The following is a 25792-nucleotide window of genomic DNA, read 5'->3' on the forward strand; positions in this document are numbered from 1 at the left end:
TTGCACTATATGCTAACTAATTTGGATGTAAATAAAAAAACCAAACAAACATAAAACAAGTTAAAAAAATAGAAAAAAAAGGAAATAGACTTCTCCTTTAGGAAACAGACACAGTTCAGGAAATAGACGATACATAATCTTTAAACTTTTGATTAGCAGTGTCTTGAGAAGTCAAGGTGGCATACTGTATTCATATAATGAGAACAGAGTGCTTTGAAAAGGGAACAACAACAACAACAACAACAAAAACAAGGGAAAGCTCTCTTAAATTAAAAATGTGATTGTCGGGGTGCCTCGGTGGCTCAGATGGTTGAGTGTCTGACTCTTGATTTCAGCTCAAGTCATGATCTCAGAATCATGGGATTGGGCCCCACTTTGGGCTCCATGCTGAGTGGAGCCTGCTTGAGATTCTCTCTCTCTCTCTCTCTCTCTCTCTCTCTCTCTCTCTCTCTCCCTCTGCCCCTCTCCCATTCACTTTCTCTCTCTCTCTCTCTCAAATAAAAAAATAAAAAATAATTAAAAAATATGATAAAATAAGTATTAAATAGAAAGGCTGGAGATTAAAAGTAAAGGAAATTTCCCAGCATATAGACCAAACAGACAACCTGAAAATGAGAAAAGGGGACTGAAAACACAGGAGGTCAATGTGCAGGAGGCCCAACATCCAACAGGTCAGAATTCCAGAAAGAGAGATCAGAGAAAGTAGAGGGGTGGAACTGTCACAGATGAAAATTTCCCACAGCTGGAGAGATGCAAGTCTTCAGATTGAAAGGGAGACAAAAGGATGCAAAGAGACCCATTCTTAGATACATCATCATGGAATTTCAGAAGACAAAAGACAAGTTCCTCCAAGTTCCCAGAGAGAGAAAAAAACAGGACATCCCTGAGAAGGAATGAGAATCAGAATCATGATACTTCCTATCAGCAGCAATGTATGTCCAAATGGAATGCTCTTCTGAAGGAAGTGATTTGGAACCGAGAATTTTGCCTGGTCAACCTACCATGCATATGTGAGGGCAAAAATAAAGATATTTTCAGACATTTAAAGACTCAGAGAATTTCCTTCTCAAGAACCCTTTACGAGGAATTTACTTAAGGCTACACTCTATCAGAAAGAGGGTGCAAACCAAGAAGGGGTAAGATATGGGATATAAAAATGATAGTGCTAACACAAGAGGACAAAGAAATGAATTTCAAGGTGATGGCTCAGGAGACAAAGGTGTGCAGCAACATGGCTGTGGTCATTGTTTTATAAGGAGTAGGGTCAACACTACGTTTGTTGGAGGAACACACATTACTGAGGTAGGAGTAGCTTGTGTGGTCTTTGAAAGAAATCAATACTTACAAACTATGTTTGCCCTTTGATAGTTCAGGAGTTAGTACAGATGGAGGGGAGTTAATCAGAGTACCCACTGTTGTTCCTCATCCATCCCCACCTCTGTAACTAGTCTAGAGCTCAGACCTCCCTCATTCAGACCCAGAAAAAGTCAAGTAGAGGAAGGTCCCATCCACATTGGCCAATAGTGATACTCGGTGCTACTAGAACCAATAAGAGATACAGGGCCAGGGTTTCACTATGATATGGGGAAGGATGCATTGTCCAGAGAGAGGGGGATTGGGATATCAAGATGGAAGGCTTCAAAGACTGGAAAACAGAAGGAATGAGTAAATTAGGAGGAACTGAGGAGAACATGAGGAATGAAGAAATAAGGAGCACTTGAATATGAAGCTCTTTTTTTGTTTATTTACTTTGAGAGAGAGAGAGAGAGAGACTGTGCGCGTGCGTGCACGCATGGGGGAGGGGCAGAGAGAGCATGCTGAGCAGGCCCCACACTGTCAACACAGAGCCCAATGTGGGGCTCGAACTCACAAACCATGAAATCATGACCTGAGCCAAAATTAAGAGTCGGACACTTAACCAGCTGAGCCACCCAGGTGCCCTGATGCTCTTTTAATGCCTAAACAGCAAGACTTTAAACTCCTTTGGTGGTACTAGGTTAGTCAAATTGTGATCAACTGCTCTGCTTCCTTGAACTTTTTGTGAAGAAATACTTGGATCCCCACTGATATTCTGCATGAGGAGTCAGGCAGTCTGGAGACAGCAGGTGAAGGAGGTAGATGGCGGCTGCTTCTCATGGCTTGCGGTCCGGCTCTTCCCTTGTGGATAACTAAGATGACAGAGGATAACTTCCTAGTCTGAGACCTGATCTCCATGCCAAAACACGGTCCACAAACTCTGAGGTAGGAGGAACACTTCCTGTGGGTAGGAGAGGTGGGGACAGAATTGCCAAGTATTGGAAGCTGGTGGTGGAATGCGATCTCTCAGGGAGAGACTACGTAGGGAAAGAATGGCCTGGGGAAGGAGAGAGAAAGCTAATTAGAAGGCACAGGATTTCTAATGAGATATATTTGTTGGTGGAAAGTCATGGTTTGGAAGAATGCCAGGCCTTTCCTGGTCCTGGGTTATGTGGAGAATGGGGGATTAACACCCTGTGCTTAAAAGGCCCCCAGAATCTGTGTTCTCAGAAGAGAGCTAGTCTCTGTGAGAGGAGAGCGAAGACGGCCCTCTGGGTAGTGGCCAAAGGTATATGCTGGTTGGCCATGAAACCAGGATTCCAGAGAGCTCAGGGGGAATGGCTGAGTGGAAGGGCATCAGTGGAAAGCCTGGGGATGGGGCCAGGTACAAAGTAGTATGGGGATGAGTACACAGAAGCCTAGAGAGGTTTAGTTTGGGGAAGTGGCAAAAGAAAACAGATATGAGAGGCATGGTAGGTTCCAACCGCAGCTTCAGAAGAAAGGCTGGAGACATGGAGACCAAAGCCAAATGACATTTGCCATTTGTGGACAGTCCATTCTCTGGGAACACACTGTTTGAGAAAGCTCAGGCACAGGCAAGAGGGTCAGAGATGACAGATCCCTAAAAAGTACGCCACCACACTAGGAACCACAGCACGGGAAAATCAAACATCAGTGTGATTTCCTGTTTTTGTCAGTATGATGGGCAAAGTTTTTCTTTTCTTTTTTTTTTTTTTTAAGGCAGTACATAATATTGAGACTATGGCAGAAAAGACAACTTTCCCATGCTGGTGGAAGCGAAGACAAACATTCTGGAGAGCAGTAAATGTCAAAAGCTGCAGATTCTGCACATGTAATGGTTCAACAATCTCATTTCTGGGAATTTATTTTAAGAAATAAATATGGATGCTCACAATGATGGGATTCTAAGGATTTTAACAGCAGCACTGTTCACAGTAGCAAACAATACAGGAATTCAAATGACCAACAAGAGGATGATACTTAATAAATGACAGTTTTTCCGTGATGCTACACGACCATGGGAAATAATGATGAGGAATTGTATTTAATTACGTGACAGATGCTAAGAAAATATCAAGAGCTTTGTGCACTGAGGATGCCATTTTTGTAAACAACATATAAAAGATCAAAGGAAATGTGCTGAAATGTTACACAGTGATCTCAGCTGATGGGATTATAGGTCATTTTTTTTTTTGCTGCCAAGTTTTTATTTAAATTCCAGTGGGTTCACATATGTAATATAATATTAGTTACAGGTGTAGGATTTAGTAATTCATCGCTTACATGCAACACCCAGTGCTCATCACATGTGCCCTCCATCATCCCCATCACCCATTTAACCCGTCCCCCCACCCACCTCCCCTTCAGCAACGCTTTGCATTATCCATAGTTTTTTTCCCCCGATCTCTAGTCTGAATTATATTGCTTTAAGGGAAAACAAATCCCATCAATTATGAAAGGCAATGCAGGCCTTTCATATGTGCCAGACTACCTGATACATATCATGGGCTTGACTGCTGACAATGAACATGGTGATGGTCGCTGTTCCACCCTGGTTCCCTCTGTCCCTCACCTCCTCCGACCTACTGCTTCAGGCAGCCCAAGTTGCTCTGCATATCTTGTGATTGATCTCTCTCCAGGTTCCTGGTTTTGCAAATGCTCTTGCTGTTGCCTAGAATATTTTCCTTGCTAATGCCTGGCCCCAACCCCCACCGGCTCTAGAAGCCCAAGCCCAAACATCCTCTCTTCTCGGAGTCCTCCCTAGCTGTCCAGAGGGAGGTAGGTCCCATCTGACCTCTGGGCTCCCACAATGCTGTTTGTACTACTGATACAGCACTTCCTTCCCCTGCCATTTTGCATTTATGTGGCTACGTATCTTCTCCCTTATTGTTCTGAACACCCTGAGACTGTTTTATGCATATGTATATCCCCAGGGCTCGAGATATTATGGACCCTCAATATATGTTCGCTGAAAGAATGAATTATCAATGAGGAAACCCATATTTGGAAGTGATGGGTCCTGGGACAAACCCAAGTGATGTGAGAAGGATCGGAGCCACTGGGCACCCCCTTTCCAAGGTACTCCTCACCTTGACAGAGAGGAATGGCTTCACTCCACAGGTAGTAGCCCTGGGGGTGCCGGGTACAAATGGCCATGCTGTGTCCCACCAAGCGGTAGCCGGCGTTGCAGCCAAAGTGGATGGAGCCTCCGGGCTGGGTGCTGGTCTGGCCCAGAAGGAAGCCATGGAGTGGAGCCCTGGGCAGGCTGCAGTAGGGAGCTGAACAACAAGAAGAGGCTCAGGGGACCACGTGCAAGCAGAAGATAGATGTGCTCTTTCCTGCACGTGCCGCCCCTTTTGTTCCCCTTTCCTCTCCCTCACCAATCTCCTTGTCTCTGCCACTGCCAGGCCCACTGCTATATAGGAAGATCTGAGTGGTTGATATTGAGAAATGGCCAGTGTAGTAAAGCCAAAGAAAAGAAAAGAAGAGAAAAAACCATGAAGCCCTGGGTCCCGTTTGTGACCCGGAGGCAGTACTGATCTTGCAGCTGAGCTCAGGCTCTCAAATCCTGTCAGCTCCCAAAGAGGCACAGGAGATAGACCCCAGTGGGGTTGGTTCCAGAAGAGTGTGACTGCAGGGGTGTGGACTCTGGAGTCCTGTATCTGACCTTTCTAGCTCTGTGACTTGAGACAAAGAGATCACTGAAGCTCTTTGAATTCCACTTTCCTCACCTATGTTTTGGGATTTGAGACGCCTGCCTCACAGGTTTTTGGACAATTCAAACGGGTTTGTGTTTGTAAAGTCCCCAGCCCAGTGCAGGGGACTTGGTGCTCAATAAATGGTCCTTCTCCTTCCTGTTGTAGGGGGTTGGGGGAGAGGGAGCCGTGGCAATCCAGGACATGAAATCCACGGTCCTGTTTCCCCTTCAGTGAAGCCCCTTCATGGCTTCAACTGGGATTTCATTCACTTATTTGACAAACAGACGTGGAGCACCTATTATGTGCCAGGTGATGTTCTAAGTACAGGGAAAACCACTGTGAAGAAAATAGTCAAAAATCCTGGCCTCAGGGTGCTGACCATAAAGACTCCTGCCAGTGATCCACAGAGGAAGTTCTGTGAGGCGGGGAATGAGGGTGGCCAGAGGAACACTCGGAACGTGTACCTCTGTTTGCTCTAAGAGTCTCTGGCCAGGTCTCCCAGGCAGGCACGGGACACAGGAGGATGAAGGTGCCAAGGCCCTTACTACAGCCACCCCATGGTGAGGTCCTCTGGTCTCATATTTGAGGTCCACATCCCTCTGCTGGTGAAAATGGTGTTTTAAATACCGCCCTTCTAGGCCAGACGTGCTTCCTTGCTCCTGCTTCGCCACCTGTGTCCTGCGTATATCGGACCTATGTGTTTACATCAGTCAAGAATAGGAATCTCAGTTATAAAATACACTTGATCATAGTGTCGGATGTGTGTACAAAGTATACAAGCCTACTGTATTTTCATGAAGTACTAATTGTTTCACCATGTACTTAAGTCATTTTCTGTGAGTGAGTATTCTAATTACAACTGACTCAGTTGTGACCAAACATGTGATTGTTTGGTTTTTGTTTGGTTTGCTCTCTTTGGTTTGGTCTCTTTTTTGTTTGTTTGTTTTTTGCTTTTGTTTTGTTTTTGTGATTGGTCTTTAAGAACATCAAGGAAAGGGCAACTCCTTAATGGCTTTTAGTTCCTAGGTTAGCATCCATCACAGTGCATTGCTAACTACATGCTATATTTTCCTTTGTGTAAGCAGCTGCTGGGAACTGCCAAGAAGTGGCCTGAACCTCACCTGACAGGGACCTTACGGTTTCTTTTTCATCATAAGGAAACTGAAGCCTGAAAAGGTTCAGTGACTTGTCTAGGAATCATTTGGCTGGTTTGTGACAGAGCTGGTCACTGGCCTTGGGGGTCAGGAAGTGCCCCTTCCTCATGTGTGTGTGGCTGGAAAGGAATTTAGGGTTCAGTCTGCAGAGAAAATGGACCCTAAGACAGTTAAGAACCTTCTCCTTCTGGGTTCTCCTCAGCTTCATCTGGTTTGCTTTTTCCTGAAGCCACACCTGTGGAACTCCTCATGGTCTCAAGTAATTCATTTCTGCCTCCAGGCTTGCAGAGCCCAGCCAGAAGTTCATGGACCCACTCCCCTTCGAAATGGGCATCAGGCTGCTTATCAAGTTTTCTTTCCAACCAGAGACAGTAATCACCATAAGAGTTCAGATAAATTCCATTTTCTCCATTTCATTACATTTCCAGGGATATTTCTGTGCTCCATTGTAGATTGCGGCCCTGGTCAGCCGTCTGCCTGGCTTGGCCCCTGACCTGCCTCTGCCTATGATTCTGGCTGGCAGAGCAGAACAAAGCCTCCTGGACTTAAAATATAGGCCATCCTTTGCTGCCTAACATTTCCCACGTGGAGACCCACATCTTAGGGTTTCTCAGTTTTTAGGAACTTTTATTAATGTTTCAACAGTGTTAGGGATGGGATCACCTCATAGGCATTATCAGATGATATATAATAAACTTATCCAAAAGACATAATAGGCTGGAAGTACAAAAAGAAGAGAGGGAAGAGTTTAAAGTGGGGAAAAGGGCAAAAGAGGGGAGGTGGAGACGGCCAGGGACATTTGTGCAGCTGTAGTGAGAGAGGTTCAGAGGAGACAGGCTGCCAGTCCCCGGGTAGGATCTCTGCCATTGACTAGGATGTGGCCCATGGCTTACTTGGCTGTTTTGGGTGAGCAACTTCAAGGGCTCAGGGGTTGTAGCCCTTCTCCTGAGTCCTTATGTTTTACTCACCTGAATACCGAATCTTAAAGCCCTTCCGGTTGTAGGCGTGGTCAGATGACCAGCGCAGGTACACAGTGTTGCTTGAGCTAGTGACGATCAGGGGAGCCGAGTAATTCCCACTGAGGGCTTTCAGCAGAGGACTTTGTCCTGAGGGACCTGGGTGAGAGTACGGGACACAGAATTACAGACTAGCATGGGTGCTAGAGATTAGGTACCTTGATTCGATACCTGAAATGTAACCAGCTGCCATTTCCCTTCCTCAAGAGAAGACATTAGGCTCAGATGGTCAGGGCCGGTGCAATGGTCTACTTCCGCTCCTCTGTCTGCATCCCCAGCCACTGTGCTGGGTGCTCCTTCCTCCTGAGCCCTAAAGCAGTGCTCCAGGAAATCAGTACCAATTTATAGGAGTTGGCAGGAGAGATGAAATCTATCTGCCATCTTGAGACTTGCCAAGGTCAAGCAGCTGGTTAATGCAAGAGCTGGTTTGCAAACTGGGAACCTCCACCTTGCCACCTACTTCTCATGTGCATACTAAAAATAGCTCAGTGCTTGCCATATAGAAAAAGTATGTACTAAATGAATAAATAGCAATAAAGCTACATGCAAACATCATGTTTCAATGTTACACACAACATTGTTCCCCAATAATCCTTTCCAAGGCTCTTCCAGAAAGCCCTCCCTCTTCTTTTTCCCCACCTTTAATGCCTGGGAGTGCATTAAAGGCAGTTGGTTCAAGGGAGGCAGAGTATAAAGCTCAATAATCCAGAACAGGATTTATTGCCCTGGAAATAGTCCTGAGTGATGGTTCTGATATGCTGCTGAGATGGCTCTTGGAAGCTTGGCAAAAGCAATGGACCACATTAAACAAAATAGAGCCATCAGAACTGCTGTGACAAACCATGAAGGAAGGGGTCAAAAGGCTCAGAGAAATGGCTTGCCAGAATAGGTCTATTGTATCAGACCAGAACACCCACTAGCTGACCATGTCTCTCAGGAAGCCCTGGAATATACTCCAGTTCCTAGAGCAAAGAGGAACACACTGGTGAGGGGGTGAACACCAGCATCATCGACAACCTGAGTAACACCTATCTACCCTCTGTTGGCCTAAACTGATGGAAGGAGATGCTGCCATAGAATAGGGCTTCCTGGTGTTGATGGAGATGAGAAGATTGTAGAAAACAGGGGCCAGGCAGAGGCTTGCATAATTACTAAAATGTGCAGCAAGGTTGGAATGGTAGCTGGGAGGGCCTACCCTGCATGATCTATGGTGATGTCTCACAAAACATGATATTCTTTTTTTTTTTTTTAATTTTAAGTTTATTTATTTTGAGACAGGAGAGAGCATGAGCAGGGGAGGGGCTGAGAGAGAGAGAAAGATGGAATCCCAAGCAGGCTCCCTGCTGTCAGTGCAGAGCACGACGTGGGGCTCGAACTCCTGAACTGTGAGATCATGACCTGAGCTGAGATCAAGAGTTGGATGCTTAACCGACTGCACCACTCAGGCGGCCCCCCTTTTTTAAAAAAAATTTTAATGTTTTATTTTATATTCGAGAGAGAGACAGAGCATGAGCAGGAGAGGGGCAGAGAGACGGATACAGAATCTGAAGCAGGCTCCAGGCTCCAAGCTGTCAGCACAGAGCCCAATGTGGGGCTCAAACTCACGAGCAGTGAGATCATGACCTGAGCTGAAGTCAGATGTCCAACTGACTGAGCCACCCAGGTGTCCCCAAAACATGATATTCTTAAGGGCAAGGTAGACAGGCAGCCTCCCAATATATGAATAGATGAACAAAACAGATCGTGGATATATAGTCAAAAAGGTGAGAAAAGCTGACGCCAATGGAAAGTTGCAATCCCTCATCCAGTTTGGAGACTTGAGCTACGTTCCATTTCTTATTCCAGAACACTTTGCCTGAAGGAGAGATTGGGTCCCCATGAAAAAGGGCCCTACAAAATGTTATCAATTATAGATAGTAGTGATTCTGCCAGTCCTTCCCCCTAAAGACCTACTGCTATTTCCTCAGGCAACTGAATACTGGAAAAAAGGGAATGTCCAGGTATTCCAAACATTTTGGATACAGAGCGTGAATTAATGCTGATACCAGGGGACCCGAAGCACTATCGCTGGCTCCTCTGTTGGAGTAGAGGTGTCTGGGGGTTGGAGTTGGTAATAAATGAAATCCTGGCCCAGATCCACCTCACAGAACCAACTTAACCAAGTAGTGGCCCTCGTTTGCAGTAGACGTACCAGATGTAGTATCTTCATTAGAGCAGATGATCACAGCCTTGGTTGCATGAAATGAAGTTATTTATCTAGCAATGCATTCTTTCCATACCCATCAGAAAGGAGGATCATAAGCAATTTGCATTCACATGAGATAGACAACAGTATACATTCATGGCCTTGCCCCAGAGCATTGTTAATTCTACTGATCACTGTCATAATATAGTATGAAGAGACGTGGACCATCTGGACATTCTGCAGAATATAGCATATTGGTTCTCTATATGATGATGTTGTATTAATTGCCTCTGATGAGCCAGAAGGGACAATTAGTGTAGATGCTTTTGTAAGACACATGGCTCCAGAGGGTAAGAGATAAGTCCTACAAAGAGTTGGGTGAAATTTCCCCAGTGGTTTGAGGACATGCTGAAACTTTTTCTCCAAATTAAAGAGCAAGTGACCTTTTCCCTTCTACTACCAAGAAAGAAGCACAGTGTTTGGTGGCCCCTCCTTTGGGTTTCAGAGGCAGCGTATTCTTCATGTGGGAATACTGCTATGATCCATTTGTTGAATGACATTCAAGGTACTTGCTTTGAAGAGGTGCTAAAGTAGGAAAGGGTTCTGTAGCAGGATGAGCCTACAATACAAGCAGCTTTGCCCCATGTCCATACAATTCAGCAGCTACCAAAGTATTGGGATTTCTGTGGTACAGAAAGATGTTGCATGGAGCCTCTGGAAAGCTCTAATACGGAGGTAATGGCACAGATCCCTCAGGTTCTAAAGCAGGTCTGTGCTATCTGCAGCAGGGAACTATTCAACATTTGACTGACTTACCATCAAAGATCTCAAATTCATCATACTGCTTCTCACTGAGAAAGTACTCCACCGTGAGGGAGATGTTGTAGTCAGGTTCCACTCTCACCAGCCAAGAGCAGGTCTGGAACTGGGGATAGCTTCCTGGGTAGCTCTGACTCAGGATCACACCCGTGGAGTCTGTCAGAAGCTCATTCGTTGGGCAGTGCACTTGGAGAAAGAAAGAAAGAGAAATACCAGGTACACGGGATGGAGATGGATCTGGGGCCAACACATTTCTCTGTCACAAAAGACAACCACTGGAACAAGAGTATTTGAGCACATTCAAACAAGATCCCAACACCCATCATTATACTGCACCATGGCATGAGGGGACCTCAGATTCTGTGTCAAGGGTACTATATTCCTGGGATTCAGGCGAGGCCAGTTGTTGGGATCACATCCTAGCTCAGATATGGGCTTTGGAGTAACTGAGGATTATACATACATACAGAAACAACAGTAAGGCATCCTTAAATCCAAGAGTTAATCTAGTAAATGGGTTTGATTTGTACAAAGAAGAGTACAGGGAAGAGGTAAGTACATAGAATCTTGAGTCAAACACACCTGGATTTATACTGTCACTTACTAGCTATGTGGTCTTGAACAAATTATTTTCTCTCTGTGCAATAGCTTCTCCACCTCCAATGCAGAAAGATAACACCTGCCTTACAGGGTTATTGTATTATACAACATTATATAATTGTACATTAGTTAACATAATATATATAATATTATAGAAAATAACATACTTAAAGCATGCAACATAGTTCTTTCATAAATTGTAGAGATGATGATGGTAATTACACCAGGAACAGAAGAAACTAGCAGAGCTTGGCTATGGCTTGATTAGTAGTATTAAGATATCTAAAGACAAATATGTCACCCTAAGGAAGACAGTCAATGTAGAACTTAGAACAGGAGTTGCTGGAGGGGCTAGATTGGGTTTCTTGTGTCTGTCACCAGGGAGGCTAGAGAAGATTCTGGTTCAGAGGAGCCCTGCACATCCTGGAAACCAGGGAGGTGCTCTCTCCTGAGGGTACAGGGAAGTGTCACTAAATCCTATTTGAAATAAATTTGAGGATGATCCACCTCTATTTGCTTGGGCTGAGGACTCCACAGTAAAGTTTTGAGGACTGAATCAACTTCTTCAGTACCTTGAAAGACACATGCCCTGGGCAGTAGCTGCAAGTATCCCAATCACTATCCCAATCACTGCAAACAGAGAAATTGGTATTTTGCTGTGTATGTGCCTTTAGACAGGCTTCCTGAATGTGCTGGATTCTAGGACACTGACAAAGGAGAGTTTCTGGAACTGCAAGGCCAAGGACTAATTCCTGGATTACAATTTGAGATGAGGCTGTCTGGGGAGGGGATTTAGCTACTCACTCTCCACCCATTTCCTCTGTTTCCTTCAAACCTTCTGCCTTCACAGAAATGAGGCTTTCTAATCAGCACTGGGTCTGGGCTAACAAACAAAATGCTTTCTATGGCCCAGAATTCACACAGCTCATCTGGGATTCCTTTGAGTAGCGTTGCAACACCCCCCCCCCTTTTTTTTTAAGTAATCCCTACAACCAACATGGGGCTCCAACTCATGACCTGCAGATCAAGCGTCACATGCTATACCAACTGAGCCAGCTAGGCTACTGAAAGGGGGAGCTTTGGAAGGCACTAACTAGCTTCTCCTGGGAGAACTTCCTTCTTATTTTGTAAATGGGAAAGCAAAGAAAATGGCATCTTGGACTAAAACGGCCTTGCTTTTGAAATGCTTCCAATTTCACTATCCTGATATCTACAGGTCACGGAAGTATGCTGATATTTAATTCCCCCTAGGCTTTGTGGTACAGTCCAGGTGGTACCAGATCTGCTCTTGAAGCTCTCACCTTTCCTTCTTTCTTTCTTTTTTTAATATGAAATTTATTGTCAAATTGGTTTCAATACAACACCCAGTGCTCATCCCAACAGGTGCCCTCCTCAATACCCATCACCCACCCTCCCCTCCCTCCCACCCCCCATCAACCCTCAGCTTGTTCTCAGTTTTTAAGAGTCTCTTATGTTTTGGCTCTCTCCCTCTCTTTTTTTTTTTCCTTCCCCTCCCCCATGGTCTTCTGTTAAGTTTCTCAGGATGCATAGGGGCACTTGTACCCCAATGTTTATAGCAGCACTTTCAACAATAGCCAAATTATGGAAAGAGCCTAAATGTCCATCAACTGATGAATGGATAAAGAAATTGTGGTTTATATACACAATGGAAGCTCTCACCTTTCTACTTGAAACTCCTCCATTGAGGGGAAACAGGCACGCCCTCTCAAATGAGATTGGTTCCACAGGTTTGCCTTTTTGTGTGCAATTATCAGATTTGGGCATTAGTGTTTATAAGTTTTTCTTTCTCCTTATGTTCAAGATGTCTGGCCTTTGAAGGTTTAGTAGTATTCTTCCACGAAACCATCTAGTCTTGATGTCTTTAATGGGGTTTCCTCTGATCTCTATTTCTTTTAAAGAATTAGGAAAGTATAAACTTTATATCTCTACTGGGGTCAATTTTATCAAATTATACCTTCCTAGAAAATCATTCATATCATTAATTTATCGGCACAGATTTGTACAAGATTTGTACAAGATCATAATTAAAAAATTTTCTTTTGCTTCAATGGTTATAGTCCATTTTCCCTTTCTTATTTTTCTATATTCCTCCTTTCTCTCTCTGTTTAATTTACCTAATGGTTTGATTATTTTGTGGCTCTTTGTTCCAGGCTCTTCTTTTTATTTATCAGTAAGGCTGTTTTTGCATTTTATAACTCATTCATTTTTTAAAATTCAAAATTTTTGAAATATAATTTATGTACAATGAAATGCACAGATCTTAGGCGCATGGTTTAATGAGCTTTAGCAAATGTATATGCCTGTGTAACCACAATCCATACCATAATCAGGATATAGATTTTTTCTGTCACTCAGAAACTTGCTCTCATGCCTCTCTGCAATTAATTAGTATGACCTGCCCCATGCTCCAGGAAATCACTGATATTATTTCTATAACAACAGATTAGTTTTGATTATACTAGAATTTCATGCAATTGGAATCATACATGTTGTTATTTTTGTGCCTGGTTTCTTTTGCTAAACATTATGTTTCTAAGATTCGATCCATGATGTTTTGTGTATTACTACTTCATTTATTTTTATTGCTCTGTAGCAATCACAGAACAATTTTTTTGTTCATTCATTCTGTTTATTATTAATGAACATTTAGGTTAGTTCCAGTTTTGGATTATTATGGAATTCATATACAAGTCTTTTTGTGGATATGGGTTTTCATTTCTCTTAGGTAAATAACTAGGAGTATAATTGCTTGGTAATAGGGCAGGTATATGTTTAACTTTGAAAGAAATTACCCATTTTCCAAAGTGACTGTATAATATTACATCCCAACCAGCAATGTATAAAAGTTCCACTTGCTCCACATTCTTGTCAACACTTGGTATTTTCAGTCTTAAGTTTTAGCTATTCTAGTGGGTGTGCAGTAATATTTCATTAGGGTTTTAATTTGCATTTTCCTGATGACTAATGATGTTTAGCATCTTTTCATATACTTATTGGCTATTCATACATCTTATTTTGTAAAGTGTCTAGTCAAGTCTCTTGTCCATATTTTTATTGGATTGTCTTATTATTGAGTTGCTGAAGTTCTTTACATAGTCTAGACAGAAGTCCTTTCAAAAATATATGTATCATTAATATCTTTTTTTATTCTATACTTTGCCTTTACTTTTCACATTTAGTTCTGTCAGTTTTCCTTCATATTTTTTGAAGCTCTTTTATCATATGCATATAACATATATATCTTTTGTAATGGAATGAACTCTTTTGTCATTATACAATTTCTCTATTTCTGGTAATACTCCTTGCTGGCAGTATTATCTGAAATTATGTTTCTTATGTTTAACATTTGCATGTATATCATTTCTACTTCTTCAATCTATCTGGTATTTATATTTAAACTGCATCTTTTGCAAGAAATAAGTGGTTATTGTTTAAAACCTCTAAATGTTGGCATGGTTTTTATGCAGCAAAACTTACTGATATAACTATATCATTCAAATATTATATGTACCTACTTATTTTTGGTCTGTCATTCAAAGAGGTGTGTGAAAATCTACAACTGTAATTGTGAATTTGTCCTTTTTTCCCCATAATTCTGTCAATTTTTCCTTGATATATTTCAATATCATGTTGTTAGGTACACAGAAGTTTATGACTGCTATATATGTTTGATAGATTATGTTTATCAGCATGAAATTTCCTCTTTATTTATTTTAAAACTTTTTGCCTTAAATTCTATTTTGTCTAATATTATCTTTACTACACAAGATTTTAGAGGTTAGTACTTGCTATTTTTTCAAAGTTTTGTTTCATAACAGGGATGAGTGAGATCTTTCTAGCTATGTCTTTAGGGAGGCAGATGAAGATATTCAAGTCTAAGTTTATGGAGAGCCTATAGTTAAACTTGTTTTTTACTTAATCTGGAAGTCTCTCTCTTTGGATTAGCAGTTTTATTCAGTTATATTTACTATAGTTACACATATATTTACACTTAGTTTTGCTACCTTATTTTGTGTTTTCTGTTTACCATAATTTTTTTCTCCTTTAATGCTTCTATAGGATTAATGGAGTTATCTTTATTATCTTTATTTTTGATTATGGATTTAGAACTTACAGATACCATGGTTATCCATAATTTTAAAAAAATGACCTATAAATTTAAGCTTTCTTTTTAATACACGTATTTTAACTAATGTAGAGGGTTAATCAATATCTATGCTTCTCCTCAACAAGCAAGGGTCCTCAACTCACTTTTTCTTTCTTCTAAATAGATTCTCCAATGTCATTTATCTGTCCAGTTGTGTTTGTATTTTTAAGTTTACTACAGTCAGTATTGTTTAGATTATTACCCTATTTTACTGATTTCTTAGCTCATTGTCACTTTTTGCATCTGAATCATTACCTGTATTCACTTTTTTCTTTTTTTAATATTTATTTATTTTTGACAGAGAGAGAGAGAGAGAGAGAGAGCAAGCAGGGGAGGGGCAGAAAGAGAGGGAGACACAGAATCTGAAGCAGGCCCCAGGCTCTCAGCTGTCAGCACAGAGCCTGACACGGGGCTTGAATTCATGAACTGCAACATCATGACCTGAGCTGAAGTTGGACATTTAACCGACTGAACCACCCAGGCACCCCTGTATTCATTTTTTTTCTTAATGAATGTGGTAGATATTTCCAGTCTTTACAAATATTAGGTTTTATTTTTGTTTCCTGAGCATACAAAAAACTTCACTTTCCATCCATGTGCTTATTTCTGGTCAATGAGATGTGAGTAGAATAATGTGTGCCACTTTGGGCTGAGGACGTGAAAAGCCCTTAAGCAACTCTCATTCTCTCTTACTCTGTTGCACTGTAGGATCCAGGAGCAGGCCCAGTTTTCAGATGGCAGCACAAGATTCAAGAAGCCTGGATCACTGAGTCACCAGCATTATAGTCACTGCACTATAGCAAATTTTGCCTGAAGGAGAAATAAACTTTTGTTGTGTTAAGCCACTGAGATGTGGGGATTGCTTGTTAATGTAACATATGCCTGACCTATCCTGACTAATGCACTGAAGTATATCTGTTAATTATGCTTTTAGTAAGCAGTAACTTTACATAGTCCTTGTCTGCCTGAAGATTTCATTAATATATTCCCACTCTTAAATGATAACTTGGCTGGGTCTGGAATTTGAGTTTATAATTATTTTTTTCTGCTGCATTTTGTCTTTTGGTGATGCAAATAATGCTGAGTCTGATGTGTCTTTTCTTTGTGATGGCTTTAACTTCCTTGATGTTCTATAATTGCACTGTAATGTTTTAGATTTTAATTTCACCAAATTTTCTATATTGCCATGGTAAAGAGGCATGCTTTTGAAATAATAGAAAAGTGTCTGATTCTTGTCATAAGGGACTAGGATATCATTGGACAGGGCAATGGCTGAGGTATAAAGGAGTAGAACAAGCCAAAAGAAAAAAGGAAATTATATATTGAAGGGACTATGAATGGAAATACAACTTATGTGTATGGATTGGAAGATTTAATATTGTTAACATGGCAATACTACCTAGACTGATGTATGGATTCAATTAAACCTCTACAAAAATCCCAGCTGGTTTCTTTACAGATCTTGATAAGCTGGTGCTAAAATTAATTTAGAAATTCAACAGATCTAGAATATGCAAAAGAAGAACACAGTTGAAGGACTCCCACTTCCTGATTTCAAACAGACTACAAAGCTACAGTAATCAGGAGAGTATAGTGCTGGCCTAAGATGATCAAGTCAGGAAGATGCCATCTATCTATCTATCTATCTATCTCACACTCATATTCCACATATGAGTGAAATCATACAGTGTTTGTCTTTCTCTGACTTATTTCAGTTAGCATAACACTCTCTAGCTATATATGGTGGAATAATACTCAGCCATAAAAAAGAATGAAACCTTGCAATTTGCAATGACATAGACGGAGCTAGAGAGTGTTATGCTAAGTGAAATAAGTAAGTTAGAGAAAGACAAACACTATATGATTTCACTCATATGTGGACTTTAAGAAACGAAACAAGTGAGCAAAAGGAAAGAGAGAGAGAGAGAGAGAGAGACAGAGAGAGAGAGAGAGAGAGAGAGAGAGAGAGAGAGAGGGCAAACCGAGAAACAGACTCTTAACTACAGAGAACAAACTGATGGTTGCCAGAGGGGAGGTGAGTGAGGGGATAGGTTATGTAGGTGATGGGGATTAAGGAATGCACTTGTGATGAGCACCAGGTGATGTATGGAAGTGTTCAATCATTAAATTCTATACTTGAAATTAATATTACACTGTATGTTAACTGGAATTTAAATTAAAAAAAAAGAATAGACTTACAGAAAAAAAATAATAGAACTGAAGATCAAGAAATAAATCCCCAAATTTATGTAAGTCAACTAATTTTCAACAGAGTGCCAAGACAATTCAATGGGGGAAAGGATAGTCTTCCCAATAAATGGTGTCACAGCAACTGGATATCCATATGCAAAAGAATGAAGTTGGACCCCTACCTCATGTTATAGATAAAAATTAACTCAAAACATATCAAAAACCTGAATTTAAGAGCTAAAACTATTAACTCTTAGAAGAAAATATAGATGTAAATCTTCCATGGATTAGGCAACGTTTCCTTAGATATGACATGAAAAGCACAAACAGCCAAAGGAAAAAAAATATATATTGAACATCATCAAAATTAAAAAAGTTTTGTACTTGAGGGGGACCTGCGTGGCTCAGTCAGTTAAGTGTCTGACTTAGTTTCAGCTCAAGTCATGATCTCACAGTTCACGAGTTCAAGCCTTGCATCGGGCTCCACACTGTGCAGAGTCTGCTTGGGATTTTCTCTCTCTTTCTCTCTCTCTCTGCCCCCCCCCTCCCAATGCACTTTCTCTCTCTCTGTCTCTCTCAAAATAAATAAAAATTAAAATAAAAAACCCACAAAAATCCTTTTGTACTTGAAAGAACATTATCAAGAAAGTGAAAAAACTGGGGTGCCTGGGCGGCTCAGTCGGTTAAGTGTCTGACTTTGGCTCAGGTTATGATCTCACGTCCTGTGAGTTTGGCACCACACCAGGCTCAGCTCAGAGCCTGGACTTCTTTGGATTCTGTGTCTCCCTCTCTCTCTGCCCTCCTCTGCTCACACACACACACACACACACACACACACACTCTCTCTCTCTCTCTCAAAAAATAAGCATTACATTTTTTTGAATAAATAAAAAGAAAGTGAAAAAAACACCAACAGAATGGGAAAAAATTTTCAAATCACGTATCTGATAAGGCACTTGTATCTAGAATATATAAAGAATTCCTACAACTCAATGATGAAAAGATAAATAACCTAATTAAAATAGGCAAAGGATCTGAATAGGCATTTTTGCAAAGAGAATATAGAAATGGAAAGTAAGCATATGAAAAAATGCTCAACATCATTGGTCATCAGGAAAATACAAATCAAAACCACAATGAGATAGACACCCTTTATACCACAAGGATGGCTGTAATTTAAAAGACAGATAATAGTAACAGAGAAGATGTGGAACAGTTGGCAACCTTATATACTGATGGCGGGAAAAAGATTCAGCCTCTGTGGAAAACAGTCTGGTCATTCCTCAAAAGGTTAAACACAGAGTCACCATATGACCCAGCAATTCCACTGGTAGCTATATACCTAAGAGAAATGACAACCCATGTTTACACAAAAACCTGTATATGAATGTTCACAGCAGCATTATTCATAACTGCCAGAAGTGGAAATATCCCAACTGTCCATCAACTGATGAATGGATAAACAAAATGTAGTACCTACACAACGGAACGTCATTCGGCAATAAAGAGAAATGACGTACACTGACACATGCTACAACATGAATGAACCCTGAACACATTGTGCTGAGTGAAAGAAGTCAGTCACAAAGACTACCTATTGTAGTATTGTACTTATATGAAAGATCTAAAATAGTCAATTTCATAGAGACATAAACTAGATTGGCGGTTGTCTAGAACTGCAGGAAGGAGGGTCTGGAAAGAAATGGGAGTTGACTGCTGAGGGGTCCAGGGTTAATTTTGAGGTGATGAAAATCTTCTGAAATTCTGTGATGGTTACAAAGCTCTGAATATACTAAAAACCATCAAACTATACACTTTAAATGGATGAATTACATGGTACATGAATTATATCCCAATAAAGCTGCTATTGTTAAAAAAAAGAAAAAGCCAGTGAAGGGTCACATCTTGAGAAGCCAAGTACAACATCAAGTCCTAGACGGAAGTATGAGGCTGAGAACAGGAGTAAAGCCAAGAAGGCTGGAGCCATGTAGACACAGAAACAGAGTCAGAGATGAGAAACTAAGTCTGGAGCAAATCAGGGAGGTTCTGGAGCAAGATCAAAGCAACAGCCCACTTTTATTGGGGACTGGTTGTTTGGTACATGGGTAGGTCAGCTCAACTCATAGATAATGACTTTATGTATTGGCAGCCTAGTTCTAGGGCTGTGGCTTCTTTCTTTCTCACTAACAATCTATATTGCAGACTCTCTACTCTTGCCTTATGAGAAGTGGGGGAGAAGCCGACCTGTTTCTTCATAGACTACTAAAATATTATTTGGTAGCAATAGTACCAGAAGCAGTAGTAAGAATTTAATAGCCTGTATTGGGCAGTTACTATGTGCCAGACATAGTTCTAACGTGCTTTACATCATTAACCCATTGAATTCCACACAATAAGTCCATGGCATAAGTAATATCATTATCCTTATTTTAGAGATGAGAAAATTGAGGCACAGGACAGTTAAGTATCTTGTCCTAGGTCAGATGTCTGGTGAGTGGAGAGTATGGTTTTTGGTCTTAGTTGGGATATCTTGATGAAGCCATTCGTCTTCTGTCAAGGCATCACACTAGAATGAAGACAACTTGGTAGCCTAGTTCAGCACACAGGACCTTGAGCATATCTGCACTCCAGTAGGGCCAGGTTGGTGTGCAAGCCCACCTCTTCCCAAGGTCCCAGAACTCTTCCTTCCAATGATCAGTATGCCGTTTCCAGAGAATACCAGTTAGAACAAAGGAAAACAGAAATAGAAGTGATCAAGTGGCCACTATGGTAATTTGTAGCCCCAGACCTAAGAGTAGGACAGAGAATCTCTCTAGAGCAATCGTTAATCCAAACAAACAGACATTCACCAAATGACCTCTTACTTTATGGGCAGGGACTGGGAATATAGGGAAGAGTAAGACAAAGGCTATGTTTTGGAGGAACTCCAGATCCATAAAGGCATGGCTCCGTGCAATTACCTTCACATATTGGGGGTGGTCCTTCAAACTGTAGGTAAGTTCCAAGTTTGCAGGTCAGGATTTCATTCCCTACCAAGGTGAAGCCAGGGAGGCACCTGTAGCGTACGATGTCACCTGCCAAAGAGAGACCAATATAGGGGTTCCCTGGAGAAGTCTGGACAGAGCATCCCTTAGTAGTTCAACCCACTTTTAGGCAAGGCAATCAGTGATGGGTTCCATTATGTTCAGATTTAAATAACCACTTAACTCCACTCAAATGACCCAGAAAACTGCTGCCTACTTCTCACAGCTCAGCCTTGCTAAGCCTAAGAATGTTTCCACATTCCAGGAACTTTTTATAGTGTCTTGTGTGGACTTATTTCTCAAAAACATACTGACTTGAATCACAGAAGAAAACTGCCTTCCTGTCTCCTCTGTCTAGCTATGGCTAAAAGGAAGTATTGGTATTTTTGGTGCAGACTCTGTTGACAGAACATTACCCATCTTGCACTGGGCCTACTGTTTCTTGTGGACTGGAGGGACAGATGAGCCTTGCTGGCCAGCCCCACCCCACCCCAGTCCCTCCTCAACTGCACAGTCCTTGCTGGTTTGGGAGAGGGTACCTATGTTGAATTCTTCATTCTCTGTGACGACTTCAGCGTTGGGGAGGATGGTGGGAGGAGGGCATTTGGTGAGTGGATAAGCTGAAAAGACAGAAGCAGACAAGCCGGTGTAAGAACACCATTCTTGGGGCATGTAGCCATTTACTCGTTCAATCCCTCACCTTCTCCTTCCTCATTCATTCACATAGATCCTAGTGACTATTGATCTGTACACAGGGTAAGTTTAGCCAAGTACTGTTTTGCTTATCTGCTGTCATCTTTTTTTTTTTTTTTTTCTGATGCGAAACCTAGGAGCCATATGGTAACACCAACAAAAAGGAGAGAGCATCTAAGAAGTCAGTGATGGTCACTAGCACTGAACGAAGGGGAGAGAAGCATTTCCTGAGCACCTATTATAAGTCAGACACCTTCACACACTGTCACCTTTAACTCTCATGATGGCTGGTCCCCCTGTGAGGCATTCTTACTCTATTTATGAGGCAGCTGAGATTCAGAAAGGTTCAGTTACTTCTCCATGGTCATACAGGAACTAAGTGGCACAGGAGGCTTGAATCCAGGTCTGGCTGCTCTCAAATCCCATATTCTTTCCACTGCTCAGCATCTAAGTACTGTGTGTGGCTCATGTGAGTGCCCATTAAAGCCAGCTGGTTTCCCTTCTGACCTTTGGCCAAACATCTCTGGCTTCGGTGGACTTTCCAAATGGAAAACCATCCCTCTGGGCAGAGACTGGACTGTGTGTGCATGGTGTTACTGAGGCAGAGCCCAATATGGGCTCATAACTTGGCTTCCGTTTACTACATGGCATACAATTTGGTGCTAGGCAAGTGTGAGCTGCTGTTGCCAGTGTTGCTGCTGTTATGATGACTTCCAAAGTCACCCCAAACCCCGCTATGTTTTTTAAAAAAGAACATTCTCTTTAAAAAATTGCAAATGTAATACATGATTGCTAGAGAAAATATGAGATTTTCTATGAAAATAGTAGGAAGAAAATTAAAGTCCTCCACTGGTCATTCAGATAACCACTGTTAACCTTTTACTGTAAGTTCTTATAGTATATACTTTCTGCACATATATTTTTCTCTTACAACATTTGCAGCGTGTTGTGTACTTTGAGTTGATCCTTGTGCACTCACTCTTATATTGCAAGAATTTCCCTATGTAATTAAATTTCTTTAAAAAATTTTTTTCTAGAGAGAGTGCAAACAGGGGAGAGGGGCAGAGGGAGAGAGAGACGGAATCTTTAGCAGGCTCCACATTCAGCAAGGAGCCTGACATGGGGCTTGATCCCATGACCCATGGATCATGACCTGAACTGAAATCAAGAGTTGGATGCTCAACTGACTGAGCTACCCAGGCACCCTTGTAATTAAATTTCTTAAAAAATGATTGAAATGAGTTCATAGGATTTAGTTGTATGATTGACTAGAATTTATTTAATAGATGCTCTATTATTAACCATTTAGGTTTCCAAGGTTTTGCAATTTAAAATAAAACTGTGATAAACATCCTTCCATATATGCATCCTTTATGAGTTTTTTTTCTTTTTCTTTTCTTTTTTTTTAACTAGGAATGATTTCTGGATCATAGGGTAGTTCTATTTTTAACTTTCTGAGAAATCTTCATACTGTTTTTCACAGTGGTTGCACCAGTTTGCATTCCCACCAACGGTGTAAGAGGGTTCCCCTTTCTCCACATCCTCGCCAACACCTGTTGAACAACACCTGTGTTGTTAATTTTAGCCATTCTGACTGGTGTGAGGTGATATCTCATTGTAGTTTTGATTTCTGTTTCCCTTATGATAAGTGATGTTGAGGATCTTTTCATGTGTCTCTTGGCCACCTGTATGTCTTTGGAAAGATGTCTGTTCATGTCTTCTGCCCATTTTGAAACTGGATTATTTTTTAGGTGTTGAGTTTTCCAAGCTGTTTATACGTTTTTGGATCCAACAATTACACTACTAGGTATTTACCCAAAGGATACAAAAATAATAATTCAAAGGGATACATGCACCCTGATGTTTATGGCAGCATTATCAACAATAGCCGAATTATGGAAAGAGCCCCAATGTCCATTGACTGATGAACAGATAAAGAAGATGTGGTGTATATATACGATGGCATATTGCCCAACCATAACAAGAATGGAATCTTGCCACTTGGAACTATGTGGATGGAGCTAAAGGGTATTATGTTAAGCGAAAGAAGTCAGAGAAAGATAAATACAATATTTCACTCATATGTGGAATTTAAGAAAAAAGACAAACATAGGGAGCAAACTGAGAGGCAAACCAAGAAACAGACTCTTAGCTATAGAGAACCAACCCATGGTCACCAGAGAGGTAGGTGGGGGGTGGGGGACATGGGTTAAATAGGTGATGAGGATTAAGGAAGGCACTTGTCGTGATGAGCACCATGAGATGTAAGGAATTGTTGAATCTCTAAATTCTACACCTTAAACTAATATTATACTGTATATTAACTAATTGGAATTTAAATAAAAATTTGAGAAAAAGGAAAAAAACAGGAATGATTAAAGCGTATGACCTTTTTAAAGTATGAGCATCTCCTACTGAACATCAATAATCTATTCTTGGAAATCAGACATTCCATGTAAAGATGCTAAGTAGGTGCCTAACTTCCAGAAAAAAAATCAGTAACAAGAAATCCTCACTTAAACACAGCCTGAGTGTTTAATATATTGTGGTTACTAGTTTGATTGGGGTAGATTTCCCATTACATTAAAAAGAATTACACATTTCTGCTCAATACAGAAAGCTGGTGGAATACTGAAAAACAAAAAAATGAAAATTCCCCAAGTCCCACCACCACCAGGCATAACCACCGTTAGCCTTTTGGTGCATGACCTTCGGTCTTTTACAGACAACCCCTCCTCCTTCCAGAGCACACACTACATCTACCATGTTATTGTTAAAGAACTCAAGGGCAGGGAGGACATTTGGACTCCTCTGTTTCACTTTGTCCTTACTTCCCTTGCTCCTTGGGGGTGAAGCCCTGATACAGCCTAATCAGATTCCAGTATAGGTTAACATGTTAACTGGTGGGGAGGGCTCATTGCTTTACGACAAGTGGTAGCCAGCTCAGCAACAGCCATTGTGGGTCACTGCATGTTGTACCCTCTTATGGATTCTTTCTGGACATACTCTTTTCCATTCTATTGGGTGTGCTGGGCTGGCCTTTCATATGAAGCTTTTAAAGCCAAGTTAGTATATGAAGAGACATGTGGGCAGGAGAGAAAACCCCAAGCAGGTGCCATGCTGTGAGCACGGAGCCTGATGTGGGGCTCTATCCCATGAACTGTGAGATCATGACCTAAGCTGAAATCAAGAGTCGACGCTCAACCGACTAAGCCACACAGATGCCCTGGATTGTTTCTAATTTATCAGTTTTAAGTCACAGTTCAAGGAATATCTTTATATACGTATCTTTACACAATTCCCGGAAATAGGATTGGTGGGTCCTAGATCATTATTAATTAGAAATCTTGGCTGTAAGTAACACAAATCAACTCAGGGTAAGAATACGTGAAAAACAAAAAGCCTCTCAGAGAGGAGAGAATGCAAATGTGGATTTGTATACAGGCTTCATACAGGTGGAGGACAAGGAACTGGGGTCCACCAGGAACCCAGGAAACCTTCCCCACATGTCTTGGTCACTTTCTTTCCACAAATCAGAACTTTCTATTTCTCAGTCTACAAGGACAGGAGAAGACAGGCAATCCAGGGCACTTGGATTTATATCGTCCCTCTTCTGCAGATGAATCTAGAATCTCTTTGGTTCAACTTCAAGTTCCCGAGAGAGGACACCTGATTCCCTCTGCTGGAGTCAGGTCAGGGCCCACCTATGGTTCAAGCCACTGTGGCTGGGGTTGGCGGTGGACATGGAGTGGGGTAGAATATACAAACATAGTTGACAATTGCCCATGTGAGAGAGGCAGCTAAGGAGATCATTACGAGCTCTGCAGACAACCAAAAATGTTTGACTGTGGCTGATCACATTGTGTATAGCTTTTTGATATGCATTTTCACACTGCCCACCACCAAGGGAGCATCTTCCTGCAATCTTCCCATCAGGATTATCATTTTAAACATTATTACAGGTTATTCTCTAATATTAAGAGCCTACTTTTTCCATTTAATGCTTTTTGCTTTGAAGGCTACTCTTTGATTGCTATTGTTGTTTGTATTTGCCAAATACATCACTACCCATCCTTTTATGTTCAAACTGTCACTGTACCTTAGTAGTGTTCCCGGATGGAAAATATAGCTAAATTTTATTTAACCTAATCTAAGAGTCTTTGCATTTTTCATAGGGAATTGGGCTTTGATAAATTTGTATTTGCCATAGTAACTGAACAATTTTATTTTATTGTTTTATTCTGCACTGTCTGTATCTTTATTCCTATAGTTTCCATTGCTTTCCACCTTTTGTATATGAGCTATGTTTTGCTTACTTTTTTTCTTTCAGTGATTTAAAAGCGCTATAATCTATTTTCAACTTCTTAGTGACTAAAATATATACTCAGAACCCTGATTTTTCTAATTATCAAAGTTAGTAATTGAATAATATCTACTGATTCTACCCCCATGAGAGAAAAGGATATTTCCTTTCTCCTATACCTCTTCTAACTACTTGGGTATTTGTTAATATGAAATGATTTCTTAAAAATTTTAAAGAATTATTTGTATTCTGTTTGGAATCTATGTTTTCCATTATTATTGCTTAAATCTGTGGTTAGCTAGTTAGTGCTTCCGTTTTAATCTTTCATACAACTTCTCTGAATTGAGTTATTGGTTCATTCCTCAGTGGGTGGCTACATCCTTGAGGAACAATTCAAATTGAGATGTGGGTGACAATGATTTTAAGCTCTTGGATGTCTGCAGATGACTGTCCCTTGCCTTCACATGTGACGTTCCCAAGTTTCTTTTTCCTTAAACATCTATAAAAATGCCTCTTTTATTTTCTGGAATTGAATGCCAAGAATAATTAGGCACAGGATTGTTGATTTTGGCTCCCTGTAGTTAACTTTCTCAGCCTGGATTCTGGTAGATTTCTTCTACCCTTCA

The 25792-nt window shown here is 41.1% G+C and overlaps 1 protein-coding gene across 1 annotated transcript in view; it reads right to left on the minus strand.

Annotated features, from left to right (window-relative positions):
- Window positions 1–25792, minus strand: part of CSMD2 (CUB and Sushi multiple domains 2) — a 543771-nt gene that overhangs the window by 68795 nt on the left and 449184 nt on the right. Inside the window, 5 exon segments of the mRNA XM_043573327.1 lie at window positions 4407–4595; window positions 7138–7284; window positions 10187–10375; window positions 20108–20221; window positions 20710–20790. Of these exon segments, the coding sequence (XP_043429262.1) occupies window positions 4407–4595; window positions 7138–7284; window positions 10187–10375; window positions 20108–20221; window positions 20710–20790 (720 nt within the window).

Source organism: Prionailurus bengalensis, chromosome C1, assembly GCF_016509475.1.
Source record: "Prionailurus bengalensis isolate Pbe53 chromosome C1, Fcat_Pben_1.1_paternal_pri, whole genome shotgun sequence".
NCBI lineage: Eukaryota > Metazoa > Chordata > Mammalia > Carnivora > Felidae > Prionailurus > Prionailurus bengalensis.